The following is a 15,544-nucleotide window of genomic DNA, read 5'->3' on the forward strand; positions in this document are numbered from 1 at the left end:
GCTAAGGCTTTAGCTCAGAGGGCTAGCCACAGGCGACCCAGGTTTAGAACCCCTGGTTAGTTACACAATCAAATGACCTACTGACAAAACAGAAGTGTCAAAATAATGGCTGCCGTATAGTCCTTTTGCCTGAGGAATAGTCCTTTTGCCTGAGGAATAGTCCTTTTGCCTGAGGAAGCACTGCATTACTATGAAGTACCTCTCTCATCCCGACAGCTCGTTTCAATTCCCACACTCACAGACAGCACTTTACTCAAATGAGTCACCATAACGATAAGCACCCTGGCTCTACAGAGGATTCCAGAGCTCCCACACTATTAATGAGAAAGTCAATTTCAGCATTATGTACAAATCAGACTGCTGCCAAAAAGCTGCTAAGGCCTGGAATCCCAGGGTTTGTTTATAAACCGCTAGAGTAATGTACACAGGCGTTTTCTTACGCGCTAACAGGCCTGTCAAACTGCCAGTCGTCAAAGTATATCTTGGCGGCAGCTTTTGCCTCAATTATCATCCCTTTATGAAATGCTTACTTAGGTTTTTCCCCGCTTTATGGTCTCATACGGCTTAATCTACAGACTATATTCTATCTTCTCTCTTTGATGACTTCACTCACAGCTTTGTAGTGCTGTACCCCCTTTAAAGTAAGAGTGTTCTGGCTACAACTTCATTGATCCCTTGTTAGTAATCAAACATGTACCCTGATACCTTATGACCTTTGTCACTGCACAGTGCTTGACTTCAACTGAACTAGGTGCCGGTACTCATTTTGGGTTCCGTGACTGCTTATATTTCGGTGCAGGAGCGCCACAATACTTTTAATATTCTATAAGAGGAACAAGCAGTTTAACATTTGAAGTGCTGGTACTCAGTTCCAGTGTGAGCTCCTGCCCAAGTCAAGCATTGTCACTACAGTACATTTCCATATGAGCTTTCCCAATCCTCTGAGCAAAGAAGCTGGTGTTGTTAGCTTGTCATATACAGCATCACTTGACTTAGCTTACAGTAACCATTCAGTCTATTACATAACCTACCATTAACCATTCAGTCTATTACATAACCTACCATTAACCATCCAGTCTATTACATAACCTACCAATAACCATCCAGTCTATTACATAACCTACCATTAACCATCCAGTCTATTACATAACCTACCAGTAACCATCCAGTCTATTACATAACCTACCAGTAACCATCCAGTCTATTACATAACCTACCAGTAACCATTCAGTCTATTACATAACCTACCAGTAACCATCCAGTCTATTACATAACCTACCAGTAACCATCCAGTCTATAACATAACCTACCAGTAACCATCCAGTCTATCACATAACCTACCAGTAACCATCCAGTCTATTCCATAACCTACCAGTAACCATCCAGTCTATAACATAACCTACCAGTAACCATCCAGTCTATTCCATAACCTACCAGTAACCATCCAGTCTATTCCATAACCTACCAGTAACCATCCAGTCTATTCCATAACCTACCAGTAACCATCCAGTCTATTCCATAACCTACCATTAACCATCCAGTCTATAACATAACCTACCAGTAACCATCCAGTCTATTCCATAACCTACCATTAACCATCCAGTCTATAACATAACCTACCAGTAACCATCCAGTCTATTCCATAACCTACCAGTAACCATCCAGTCTATCACATAACCTACCAGTAACCATCCAGTCTATTCCATAACCTACCATTAACCATCCAGTCTATAACATAACCTACCAGTAACCATCCAGTCTATAACATAACCTACCAGTAACCATCCAGTCTATTCCATAACCTACCAGTAACCATCCAGTCTATCACATAACCTACCAGTAACCATCCAGTCTATTCCATAACCTACCATTAACCATCCAGTCTATCACATAACCTACCAGTAACCATCCAGTCTATTCCATAACCTACCAGTAACCATCCAGTCTATAACATAACCTACCAGTAACCATCCAGTCTATCACATAACCTACCAGTAACCATCCAGTCTATCACATAACCTACCAGTAACCATCCAGTCTATAACATAACCTACCAGTAACCATCCAGTCTATTCCATAACCTACCAGTAACCATCCAGTCTATTCCATAACCTACCAGTAACCATCCAGTCTGATCACTCTTTTGTTGCTGAGAATTTTCCTGCACTGCAGGAAATGCTAACTTGTAGTGTATTTGAAGTTTAAAAAAGGCTTCTAAGGCTTCCATTTTAACATGTCAGACTTACGTGCAATGAGTTCATTGCACATAAGGCAAGGGACAATTCTGTGTTGAGACATTTTCAAGAGATACTCAAATATTCTGATTTCAGAGTATAAGTCTAGTCCTGTTCAGAATCCTCTCAATCATTGATTGCGTAATAAAACAGTACACTACAAACTAATAGTGGGACTGATGCTCCCTCTGTTTACTGACGGTGAGACAGCAGGCAACACAAACGGCTCAAATCTGAGCAGCTCAACACCCTTCCCAGTCCCTATTTCCCCGATCAGTACACAAAGTCAACATAATTACAACGAGAATGACATGACAATCTATCTAGACAAACTGAACTAGAGTAGGCTCTTACAGGCTATCCCAAGGCTTTTTCTTCCCTCCCAAATGTTAAATCTCTGCTCATTGATTTTCATTTTGAAACCCACCTCCTAAAACAGACAAGAGTTGGTGGAATGTTGAGTGTTCCACCAGAAAGGATATGAGTGTACTAAAACCTTTATTGATGCTCTTCTAACAGGATGAAAGGGGCTAAAAATATAGAGTGCAGATGTGGCACTAAATCGGAAGATGGCCTTCCCTTTGTTCAGTACTATAAAAGTCTGTGGAGAAACAGGAAGTGAGATAGGCAGAGAGGAGGAGGAGGAGGGGGGAGGGGTGATAGAAAGGGACAAGGGACAGAGAGATGCGTCATGGTTAAGGACAACATGGCATGGCAATAAACATGTACAATAAACTTGCAGTGACACCAACCACACACTCACATCTACACACACACACACACTCACATCTACACACACACTCATGCACACACACACACACACACACACACACACACACACACACACACACACACACACACACACACACACACACACACACACACACACACACACACACACACACACACACACACACACACACACACACAGGCACACACACACACACATGCACAAACAAAAACACTGATTACGTGGCATAACGAGCAAGATGCTGCTAAAAAAAAGCAGGCCTATAGAACTCTTAAGGGAGTCTCCTCATAGGAGATACAACACAACACAGAGATGAGGGGGAATGATAACAGCCAACCTAGAATGTGCTGGAACTCCCATGTCCTCTATCAAACGCTGCTCTGTGTTTAAAGGGACATTACACTCAAAGTGTGTCAGATGTTTTCAGACCTCAAATGTAGTCTAATGTGAAGATGAGTCCACATCCCAAGCCATCCGTTGTGTCGATCCAGCAATACGCCTCAACCACAAATGGATGTAAAACGTAAATACTAAACTTTTTAAATTATATGGTGCTTATCTTTTCAATGCATTTTGGAATGTAGCTAGTTGAATCTACGAAACAGATGGCCTGGAACATGGACTAATCTCAACAGAAGACCACTTCGGTATGAACATATTTGACAGATGCTGATTTTGAAGTATAATGTCCATTTAAAATTCAAGCAGGTCTGTTCACATGTCTGTTCAGGGTAGTTGAGAAAGTGTGAGAACATTACAGTGGCTGTAGTCACATCACTGGAGTGGAACATACTGTGAAGTAGTGTTAACGTTCCTCTATTATCCAGAGATACCGAACAATAAAGCTAACCCACTCTATACCACACGGTTGCACAACAAAGAAGTCTGAATATCTATCTACTCTCTCACTTTGAACTCGTGTAAACCTATTGGATCATCAGATAGCGAGCTCTACACCGTTTAAGATAAATGATGACAGCTTGGTTTTGTTTACACTGGAGATGTGCACCTGGGCAGATTTGGGGACTTGAGGAGGGAGGGGAGAGAGAGTGAGAGAGTGAAAGAGAGAAAAAGAGAGGGAACGAGAGATGGGGGAGAGAGAGAGAGAGAGAGAGAGAGAGAGAGAGATAGAGAGAGAGAGAGAAAGAGAGAGAGAGAGAGGCATAGACAATGAGGAAGTGAGAGCGTTATAGAGAAATTGAGATATTGAGGACCCACAACTGTATCCAGCTGACCAGTCCACTGTTCCTAGGAGAACTACCTATCCTCAGGAGAAATAGCTTTTCACACACCCCTCAGCCTCTTTCTGGGTCCTGGGCAAACCAGCCAAAGCTACTGACTGATGAATTTTGAAAGAGTACATTTGAAACTGAGCATCATGAGAACCGTAGCTTACTCTAGTCCCTGTCCTTTTCACATACTGTAACGGTATAATTTCCACTCCCTGGGCAGCTGATTCAATCAAATCATAATGTATTTTCTCAACTGCTACACACTGAAATCACAACTCATGCCACAGCAACTACAGCCATAGCTGTCAGTTCAATTAGATTTATCCACCAGCTTAAAAGCCTAAAATCCTGGAATGCATGTTTAGTCTTACAGTAACCCCAGGGTTGCACATTTTTGTTCCAGCCCAACACTATCACACCTGATGCAACTGATCAAGGTGCTTGACGATAAGTCGAGTAAAGTTCATTCAGGACGTGCTAGTGCTGGGCTGGAACACAAATGTGCCACTCTGGGGGGTTTACTTTAATACGTACTAAATAGCACATGTGTCAGAGGAGTTTCTAAGGGTTTTTGCTCCTCCCTTGTACTTCATTGATGAATTAAGGTCACTAATAAGTAAGGAACTGCTTCGCCTGGTTGTCTAGGGTTTAATTGAAATTAAAAAACAAAAACCAGCCAACACTAGGCCCTCCATGGAACAGGTTTGACACCACTTCCTTTAAAGAATCACCCTCTACACCAGGTCTGCTCAACGCAGGACTTGGAGTGCCGAAACACTTCAGATTATTGTTTCTACCTGGTAGTAAATTGCACTCACCTGGTGTCTCAGGTCTGAATTAGTCCCTGATTAGAAGGAGAGGACGAAAAACAGAAGTGTTTCGGCCCACCAGTACCGACACCAGCCCTACTCAACACGGTGAGAGGGGCATGATCCCATTTCAAAGCAGAACTTTAAACACTTATTAGGGAAGAAGGAGTGTGAGGGAAACAGATAGAGCTAGCTGTAAAAGAAGAAGAAGAAGAAGGCGTGTGAGGGAAACAGAGAGAGCTAGCGGTAATAGAAGAAGAAGAAGGAGGAGTGTGAGGGAAACAGATAGAGCTAGCAGTAGAAGAAGAAGAAGAAGGAGGAGTGTGAGGGAAACAGAAAGAGCTAGCGGTAAAAGGAGTGTGAGGGAAACAGACAGAGCTAGCAGTAGAAGAAGGAGTGTGAGGGAAACAGACAGAGCTAGCAGTAGAAGAAGAAGGCGTGTGAGGGGAACAGACAGAACTAGCGGTAGAAGAAGAAGAAGAAGGAGTGTGAGGGAAACAGACAGAGCTACCGGTAGAAGAAGACGAAAGAGTGTGAGGGAAACAGACAGAGCTAGCGGTAGAAGAAGAAGGAGTGTGAGGGAAACAGACAGAGCTAGCAGTAGAAGAAGAAGAAGAAGAAGGAGTGTGAGGGAAACAGACAGAGCAAGCGGCAGAAGAAGGAGTATGAGGGAAACAGACAGAGCTAGTGGTAGAAGAAGAATAAAGAGTGTGAGGGAAACAGACAGTGCTAGTGATGGAAGAAGACGAAAGAGTGTGAGGGAAACAGACAGAGCTAGCAGTAGAAGAAGAATAAGGAGTGTGAGGGAAACAGACAGAGATGGTGGTAGAAGACGAAGGAGTGTGAGGGAAACAGACAGAGGTAGCAGTAGAAGAAGAAGGAGTGTGAGGGAAACAAAGGGGCTAGTGGTAGTAGAAGAAGAAGGAGTGGAGGGAAACAGACAGAGCTAGCGGTAGAAGAAGGAGTGTGAGGGAAACAGAGGGAGCTAGTGGTAGAAGAAGACGAAAGAGTGTGAGGGAAACAGACAGAGCTAGCGGTAGAAGAAGAAGGAGTGTGGAGGAAACAGACAGAGCTAGCAGAAGAAGAAGAAGAAGAAGAAGGAGTGTGAGGGAAACAGACAGAGCTAGCGGTAGAAGAAGGAGTATGAGGGAAACAGACAGAGCTAGTGGTAGAAGAAGATGAAAGAGTGTGAGGGAAACAGACAGAGCTACCGGTAGAAGAAGAAGGAGTGTGAGGGAAACAGACAGAGCCAGCAGCAGAAGAAGAAGGAGTGTGAGGGAAACAGACAGAGCTAGCGGTAGAAGAAGAAGAAAGAGTGTGAGTGAAACAGACAGAGCTAGCAGCAGAAGAAGGAGTATGAGGGAAACAGACAGAGCTAGCGGTAGAAGAAGAAGAAAGAGTGTGAGTGAAACAGACAGAGCTAGCAGTAGAAGAAGAAAGAGTGTGAGGGAAACAGACAGAGATAGCAGTAGAAGAAGAAGGAGTGTGAAGGAAACAGACAGAGCTAGCAGTAGAAGAAGAAGAAGGAGTGTGACGGAAACAGACAGAGGCAGCAGTAGAAGAAGAAGGAGTGTGAGGGAAACAGACAGAGCTAGAGGTAGAAGAAGAAGGAGTGTGAGGGAAACAGACAGAGCTAGTGGTAGAGGATGAAGGAGTGTGAGGGAAACAGACAGAGGTAGCAGTAGAAGAAGAAGGAGTGTGAGGGAAACAAAGAGGCTTGTGGTAGAAGGAGTGTGAGGGAAACAGACAGAGCTAGCAGTAGAAGAAGAAGAAGGAGTGTGAGGGAAACAGACAGAGCTAGCGGTAGAAGAAGGAGTGTGAGGGAAACAGACAGAGCTAGCAGTAGAAGAAGAAGAAAGAGTGTGAGGGAAACAGACAGAGCTAGCGGTAGAAGAGGAAGGAGTGTAAGGGAAACAAAGGGGCTAGCGGTAGAAGAAGAAGAAGGAGTGTGAGGGAAACAGACAGAGCTAGTGGTAGAAGAAGACGAAAGATTGTGAGGGAAACAGACCGAGCTAACGGTAGAAGAAGGAGTGTGAGGGAAACAGACAGATCTAACGGTAGAAGAAGGAGTGTGAGGGAAACAGACAGATCTAACGGTAGAAGAAGGAGTGTGAGGGAAACAGACAGAGCTAGAAGAAGAAGGAGTGTGAGGGAAACAGACCGAGCTAGAAGAAGAAGGATTGTGAGGGAAACAGACACAGATGGTGGTAGAAGACGAAGGAGTGTGAGGGAAACAGACAGGGTTAGCAGTAGTAGAAGAAGGAGTGTGAGGGAAACAAAGGGGCTAGCCGTAGAAGAAGAAGAAGGAGTGTGAGGGAAACAGACAGAGTTAGCTGTCTGTCTGTCTGTCTGTCCGTCCGTCCGTCCGTCCGTTCGTCCGTCCGTCCGTCCATCCGTCCGTCTGTCTGTCCTGCTATCCTTCAGTCTGTCCTTTCCTTTACATCCTGCAAACGAACACACAAACACGCGCACACACAAACACGCGTACACACACGCACACTTCCTGAATCAAAGGATCAGTCACAGGGTCCAAACATGGGCATGGGGAATCCTTTCAACCCCTCCTCAAAGGCTCTGGCCACAGCCAGTTTCCATTAGGACTGATACTGACACATACATACAAGGTCACACACACACACACACACACAAACACAGACACACACATACCATTTCATAAGGATGGTCATTGTGAATACATCAGAGGAGGAAATTGGTTCAGATGTATAAAAGAACACGGGAAGATTCCAGTAATTGGAGTCGCACTAAAAAGGACATCCTTCAAGGAGGTCGAAAGCACAAAGGAAAGAGATGGCAGTGGTGATGTAAGAAGTGACACACACTTGGATACAAGTTTGATATTCTCAGGCATCCAAGCACATAAGTGTAAGGACACTCAAGACACACACAACACACTGACACACCCACACACCCACCCACAGCCCCCCTCGAGAACCCCTCCCACCCTCTTCTCACTCTCTGGTTCATGAAATAGAACGGGTCGAAGTCCTCCAGTGGGACGCCCACCAGGCCGTTGGGGATGTCGCCGAAGATGCGCGGCAGCTGTTTGCCGGCCTCCAGGTCGGCCCGGGGCCTGGGCAGCTCCACATCTCCCAGGTCCTCCTGGTAGTGCTTGGTGCGCCGGGCCTCTTCCTCGGCGATCCGCTGCTCCACGGCAGCCAGGGACTCCCAGGTAAACCGGTGCAAGCTGTCAGGACCCGGTGGTAGCAGCACGGTGGCCATCTTCTCATCCTGAGTCTCCTGTCCTAGGGATGACTTCACCAGCTACCAGGAGGGGAGGGAAAGAGAGAGAGTACGGAGGGGGAGATAGACAGAGATCGGGAGACGTAAAAGGTTCATCAACATGGCAGTCACACATGGGAGGGTTATCAACCCTGAAAGCAGACCGGAGTTAGCCTAAGGTCCTATTTGGTTGCTATAGTACTGTATAAGCAAAGCTTAGGGGGGGGGGGGGGGGGGGTTGTCATTGATATAGCCTCCCATTCACCCCCATTATCTCTTCAGCACGGGCAATGCCTCTCTGTCCTCAAAAAAAGATGGTGGCGCCAGCTCTGTCAGGAGGAATGGGTCAAAATTCACCCAAATAATTGTGGGAAGCTTGTGAAAGGCTACCCGAAACGTTTGACCCAAGTTAAACAATTTATAGGCAATGCCACCAAATACTAATTGAGTGTATGTAAACTTCTGACCCACTGGGAATGTGATGAAAGAAATAAAAGCTGAAATAAATAATTCTCTCTACTATTATTCTGACATTTCATATTCTTAAAATAAAGTGGGGATCCTAACTGACCTAAGACAGAGAATTTTTACTAGGATTAAATGTCAGGAATTGTGAAAAACTGAGTTTAAATGTATTTGGCTAAGGTGTGTGTAAACTTCCGGCTTCAACTGCATCCTCCAAACACCACCTTCTCTGGCATTATCACTTAAATAAATGCTCATAAAGTTGTACTCAATATTCGTCTTCAGAATCACTTTCTGGGTCAATACACCCATTAAAATAGTCCTCAAATGCAGTATTTCAATGAGAGTCCACCACACAATAAGATATTAAAGATGTTAAACAACATCTCAGGCCTGACCCGCATTAAAGCTTATGGTAAAAGTATCCCGTCCTGTTTTGCAGCTTTATAAACGAGTTCGATTAATCTGTGTTTGGCTCCTTGGCCTTTGTGTGGCCCCCTGCGCCAGTATACCATGCATCTGAAACCTTGTCTTTTATTTCCACACAGTTGTAGTTGTTCGCCGCAACCGGGCAGCCCGCATTGCACTGACCCCTGACGCAATGGACATTGTGCAGGGCTGAACAGAACGGCAGTACGCTTGGGTTGCTTTTCACCCCCTTACAGCAGAATCTTAACCAACGTCTGCCTTTGCTTTGGCAGAATCCTGCCTCTCTCATCTGTCCATGTTTTCACATCAAGCTCACATGACCCCTTATGTATAGTCTGAATAATTATCGTAGTAACCACCAGTCCAGGATTCATGTGTAACATGAATATAATCAACGTGTTCAGTGCTTGTATTATAGATATTTTGGGAACTATAAAGATAATTCAATGAGCGCTTGAGTTAATAACGTGTTGTGTTGTTTGCATTTGCTGTGTACATCCATTGGAAAGCATGGTGGCTAATTTAATGGACACCTCTTATAATGCGTTGTTGTTATGAAGCCCAGAGATCGCATCGCAGACTTGGATATCCTGATAACACATGATAACACATCACCACTGAAAAATAATGACTGTACTGTACTGCATTGTACTGTACTGCACTGTGCCGCACTGTACATGCATCACAAGCAGCAAATGCAGAGCTTATTTATTTTCTCATGTCTTTTGTCTATAGGTCTTTATGTAATAGGCCTATTACGGTATAGGCGATGTGGGATTGTGTGCATGCGGTCATCACTGACTAACATCACAACGTGTGGCCAAGCAGACAAGAGAACAGGGCACCAAAATGGAAGAAAACAGACAACTTAACCCCCCACCGCTACACGGTCAGAGCTGTCCCCCGTTCTCAACACATCAGTGACCTGTTAACCCCCCACCGCTACACGGTCAGAGCTGTCCCCCGTTCTCAACACATCAGTGACCTGTTAACCCCCCACCGCTACACGGTCAGAGCTGTCCCCCGTTCTCAACACATCAGTGACCTGTTAACCCCCCACCGCTACACGGTCAGAGCTGTCCCCCGTTCTCAACACATCAGTGACCTGTTAACCCCCCACCGCTACACGGTCAGAGCTGTCCCCCGTTCTCAACACATCAGTGACCTGTTAACCCCCCACCGCTACACGGTCAGAGCTGTCCCCCGTTCTCAACACATCAGTGACCTGTTAACCCCCCACCGCTACACGGTCAGAGCTGTCCCCCGTTCTCAACACATCAGTGACCTGTTAACCCCCCACCGCTACACGGTCAGAGCTGTCCCCCGTTCTCAACACATCAGTGACCTGTTAACCCCCCACCGCTACACGGTCAGAGAACAGTAATGGGTAAGATGACGCCGACAGACATGACAGCTCTGCTTCTAGCTCCTATTTTTTTATTTTTTTTCGCTATACCCGCAATAACATCTGCTAAATATGTATATGAGACCAATAACATCTGCTAAATATGTATATGAGACCAATAACATCTGCTAAATATGTGTATGTGACCAATAACATCTGATAAACATGTGTATGAGACCAATAACATCTGATAAACATGTGTATGTGACCAATAATATCTGATAAACATGTGTATGTGACCAATAACATCTGATAAACATGTGTATGTGACCAATAACATCTGATAAACATGTGTATGAGACCAATAACATCTGATAAACATGTGTATGTGACCAATAACATCTGATAAACATGTGTATGTGACCAATAATATCTGATAAACATGTGTATGTGACCAATAACATCTGATAAACATGTGTATGTGACCAATAACATCTGCTAAACATGTGTATGTGACCAATAACATCTGCTAAACATGTGTATGTGACCAATAACATCTGATAAACATGTGTATGTGACCAATAACATCTGATAAACATGTGTATGTGACCAATAATATCTGATAAACATGTGTATGTGACCAATAATATCTGATAAACATGTGTATGTGACCAATAACATCTGATAAACATGTGTATGTGACCAATAACATCTGATAAACATGTGTATGTGACCAATAACATCTGCTAAACATGTGTATGTGACCAATAACATCTGCTAAATATGTGTATGTGACCAATAACATCTGCTAAACATGTGTATGTGACCAATAACATCTGCTAAATATGTGTATGTGACCAATAACATCTGATAAACATGTGTATGTGACCAATAACATCTGCTAAATATGTGTATGTGACCAATAACATCTGATAAATATGTGTATGTGACCAATAACATCTGATAAACATGTGTATGTGACCAATAACATCTACTAAATATGTGTATGTGACCAATAACATCTGATAAACATGTGTATGTGACCAATAATATCTGATAAATATGTGTATGTGACCAATAACATCTGATAAATATGTGTATGTGACCAATAACATCTACTAAATATGTGTATGTGACCAATAACATCTACTAAATATGTGTATGTGACCAATAACATCTGCTAAATATGTGTATGTGACCAATAACATCTACTAAATATGTGTATGTGACCAATAACATCTGATAAATATGTGTATGTGACCAATAACATCTACTAAATATGTGTATGTGACCAATAACATCTGATAAACATGTGTATGTGACCAATAACATCTGATAAATATGTGTATGTGACCAATAATATCTGCTAAATATGTGTATGTGACCAATAACATCTGATAAATATGTGTATGTGACCAATAACATCTGATAAACATGTGTATGTGACCAATAACATCTGATAAACATGTGTATGTGACCAATAACATCTGATAAATATGTGTATGTGACCAATAACATCTGATAAACATGTGTATGTGACCAATAACATCTGATAAATATGTGTATGTGACCAATAATATCTGCTAAATATGTGTATGTGACCAATAACATCTGATAAATATGTGTATGTGACCAATAACATCTACTAAATATGTGTATGTGACCAATAACATCTGATAAACATGTGTATGTGACCAATAACATCTGATAAATATGTGTATGTGACCAATAATATCTGCTAAATATGTGTATGTGACCAATAACATCTGATAAATATGTGTATGTGACCAATAACATCTGATAAACATGTGTATGTGACCAATAACATCTGATAAACATGTGTATGTGACCAATAACATCTGATAAATATGTGTATGTGACCAATAACATCTGATAAACATGTGTATGTGACCAATAACATCTGATAAACATGTGTATGTGACCAATAATATCTGATAAACATGTGTATGTGACCAATAACATCTGATAAACATGTGTATGTGACAAATAACATCTGCTAAACATGTGTATGTGACCAATAACATCTGATAAACATGTGTATGTGACAAATAACATCTGCTAACACCCTGTAGTCTAGCACCCTGTAGTCTAGCACTCTGTAGTCTAACACCCTGTAGTTTAGCACAATGTGTTCTAAAACCCTGTAGTCTACCACCCTGTTGTCTAGCAACCTAGAGTCTAACAACCTGTAGTCTACCACCTGTAGTCTAACACCCTGTAGTCTAGCACCCTGTAGTGTAACACCCTGTAGTCTACCACCCTGTTGTCTAGCAACCTAGAGTCTAACACCCTGTAGTCTAGCACCTGTAGTCTAACACCCTGTAGTCTAGCACCCTGTAGTCTAACACCCTGTAGTCTAGCACCCTGTAGTCTAGTGACCTGTAGTCTAACACCCTGTAGTCTAACACCCTGTAGTCTAGCACCTGTAGTCTAACACCCTGTAGTCTAGCACCCTGTAGTGTAACACCCTGTAGTCTACCACCCTGTTGTCTAGCAACCTAGAGTCTAACACCCTGTAGTCTAGCACCCTGTAGTCTAACACCCTGTAGTCTAGCACCCTGTAGTCTAGTGACCTGTAGTCTAACACCCTGTAGTCTAGCACCTGTAGTCTAACACCCTGTAGTCTAGCACCCTGTAGTCTAACACCCTGTAGTCTAACACCTAGTAGTGCAGCAACCTAGAGTCTAGCAACCTAGAGTCTAGCAACCTAGAGTCTAGCACAATGTGTTCTAACACCCTGTAGTCTAGCACCCTGTTGTCTAGCAACCTAGAGTCTAACACCCTGTAGTCTAGCACCTGTAGTCTAACACCCTGAAGTCTAGCACCCTGTAGTGTAACACCCTGTAGTCTAACACCCTGTAGTCTAACACCCTGTAGTCTAGCACCCTGTAGTCTAACACCTTGTAGTCTACCACCTTGTAGTCCAGCACCCTGTAGTCTAACAAACTGTAGTTTAGCACACTGTCATTTAGCACACTGTAGTCTAGTGACCTGTAGTCTAACACCCTGTAGTCTAACACCCTATAGTCTAACACCCTGTAGTCTACCACAATGTAGTCTAACACCCTGTAGTCTATCACCCTGTAGTCTACCACAATGTAGTGTAACACCCTGTAGTCTAACACCCTATAGTCTAACACCCTGTAGTCTACCACAATGTAGTCTACCACAATGTAGTCTACCACAATGTAGTCTACCACAATGTAGTCTAACACCCTATAGTCTAACACCCTATAGTCTAACACCCTGTAGTCTACCACAATGTAGTCTAACACCATGTAGTCTATCACCCTGTAGTCTACCACCATGTAGTCTATCACCCTGTAGTCTACCACAATGTAGTCTAACACCCTGTAGTCTAGCACCCTGTAGTCTAACACCCTGTAGTCTAACACAATGTAGTCTAACACCCTGTAGTCTAACACAATGTAGTCTAACACCCTGTAGTCTAACACAATGCAGTCTAACACCCTGTAGTCTAACACCCTGTAGTCTAACACCATGTAGTCTAACAAACTGTAGTTTAGCACACTGTAATTTAGCACACTGTAGTCTAGTGACCTGTAGTCTAACACCTTGTAGTCTACCACCCTGTTGTCTACCACTATGTAGTCTAACACCCTGTAGTCTACCAATATGTAGTCTAACACCCTGTAGTCTACCAATATGTAGTCTAGCACCCTGTAGTCTAGCACAATGTAGTCTAACACAATGTAGTCTAACACCTTGTAGTGTAGCACCCTATAGTCTAACACCCTGTAGTCTAACACCCTGTAGTCTAACACCCTATAGTCTAGCACAATGTAGTCTAACACCATGTAGTCCAACAGAATGTAGTCTAACACGCTGTAGTCTAGCACCCTGTTGTCTAACACCCTGTAGTCTAACACCCTGTAGTCTAACACCCTGTAGTCTAACACCCTATAGTCTAGCACAATGTAGTCTAACACCATGTAGTCCAACATAATGTAGTCTAACACCCTGTAGTCTAGCACCCTGTTGTCTAACACCCTGTAGTCTAACACCCTGTAGTTTAACACCCTGTAGTCTAACTCCCTGTAGTCTAGCATAATGTAGTCTAACACCCTGTAGTCTAACTACCTGTAGTCTACCACAATGTAGTCTAGCTCCCTGTAGTGTAACTCACTGTAGTCTACCACAGTGTAGTCTAACTCCCTGTAGTGTAACTCACTGTAGTCTAGTGACCTGTAGTCTACCAACTTGTAGTGTAGTGACCTGTAGTCTAGCACTCTGTAGTCTAACACCCTGTAGTCTAACACCCTGTAGTCTAACAACATGTAGTCTAGCACCCTGTAGTCTAGCACCCTGTAGTCTAGCACCCTGTAGTCTAGTGACCTGTAGTCTAGCGCACTGTAGTCCAACACACTAGTCTAGTGACCTATAGTCCATCAACCTGTAGTCCAGCACCCTGTAGTCTAGCACCCTGTAGTCTAGCACCCTGTAGTCTAGCACCCTGTAGTCTAGTGACCTGTAGTTTAATGAACTGTACTCTAACACTCTGTAGTCTAGCACCCTGTAGTCAGTATAGCTGGAGTTCATTGAATGTAAAGGCCAGCTCGGCCAGCTTGACTGAGAGTCCATTTAGGCAAATACAATTCCTTCCCAAAATAGGGTTGATCCACTGGAGTGCACTATATAAGTCACCAGGGGCATTGAACAAGTTAAATGGGCCTTGGATTCATTTCAAAGGCTCGCTGCCTACCCCGCTCGGGTCCTTCAGCTGCAGCACATGAGCGCAGGCGTCTAAAGTGAAGTCCGAACAAAAGGGATATGGGGGAAATACAGGGTTTACCTGAGGATAGGAGCGCAAAACTTCTGGGCCAGATGTCGATGATTTAGAACAGCTTGCTCACTACACACAATCACACACACACAGGCATGCACACGCACACGCACACACACACGCACACGCACGCACGCACACACACACACACACACACACACACACACACACACACACACACACACACACACACACACACACACACACACACACA

At 43.6% G+C, this 15,544-nt stretch overlaps 1 protein-coding gene across 1 annotated transcript in view; it reads right to left on the reverse strand.

The window, feature by feature from the left end:
* Positions 1-2,643: 2,643 nt before the first annotated feature.
* LOC149979494 (sodium channel protein type 2 subunit alpha-like) overlaps positions 2,644-15,544 on the reverse strand; it is a 40,111-nt gene continuing 27,210 nt past the window's right edge. Inside the window, exons 2-3 of the mRNA XM_090189396.1 lie at positions 8,000-8,308; positions 2,644-2,835 (exon numbers count right to left, since the gene is read on the reverse strand). Coding sequence (XP_090045522.1) covers positions 2,665-2,835; positions 8,000-8,266 — 438 coding nt within the window. The 5' untranslated portion in view covers positions 8,267-8,308 and the 3' untranslated portion in view covers positions 2,644-2,664. The remainder of the gene's footprint in view (positions 2,836-7,999; positions 8,309-15,544) is intronic.

Source organism: Oncorhynchus mykiss, chromosome 11 (genome assembly GCF_057628025.1).
Source record: "Oncorhynchus mykiss isolate SJ-2025 chromosome 11, ASM5762802v1, whole genome shotgun sequence".
Classification (NCBI taxonomy): Eukaryota; Metazoa; Chordata; class Actinopteri; order Salmoniformes; family Salmonidae; genus Oncorhynchus; species Oncorhynchus mykiss.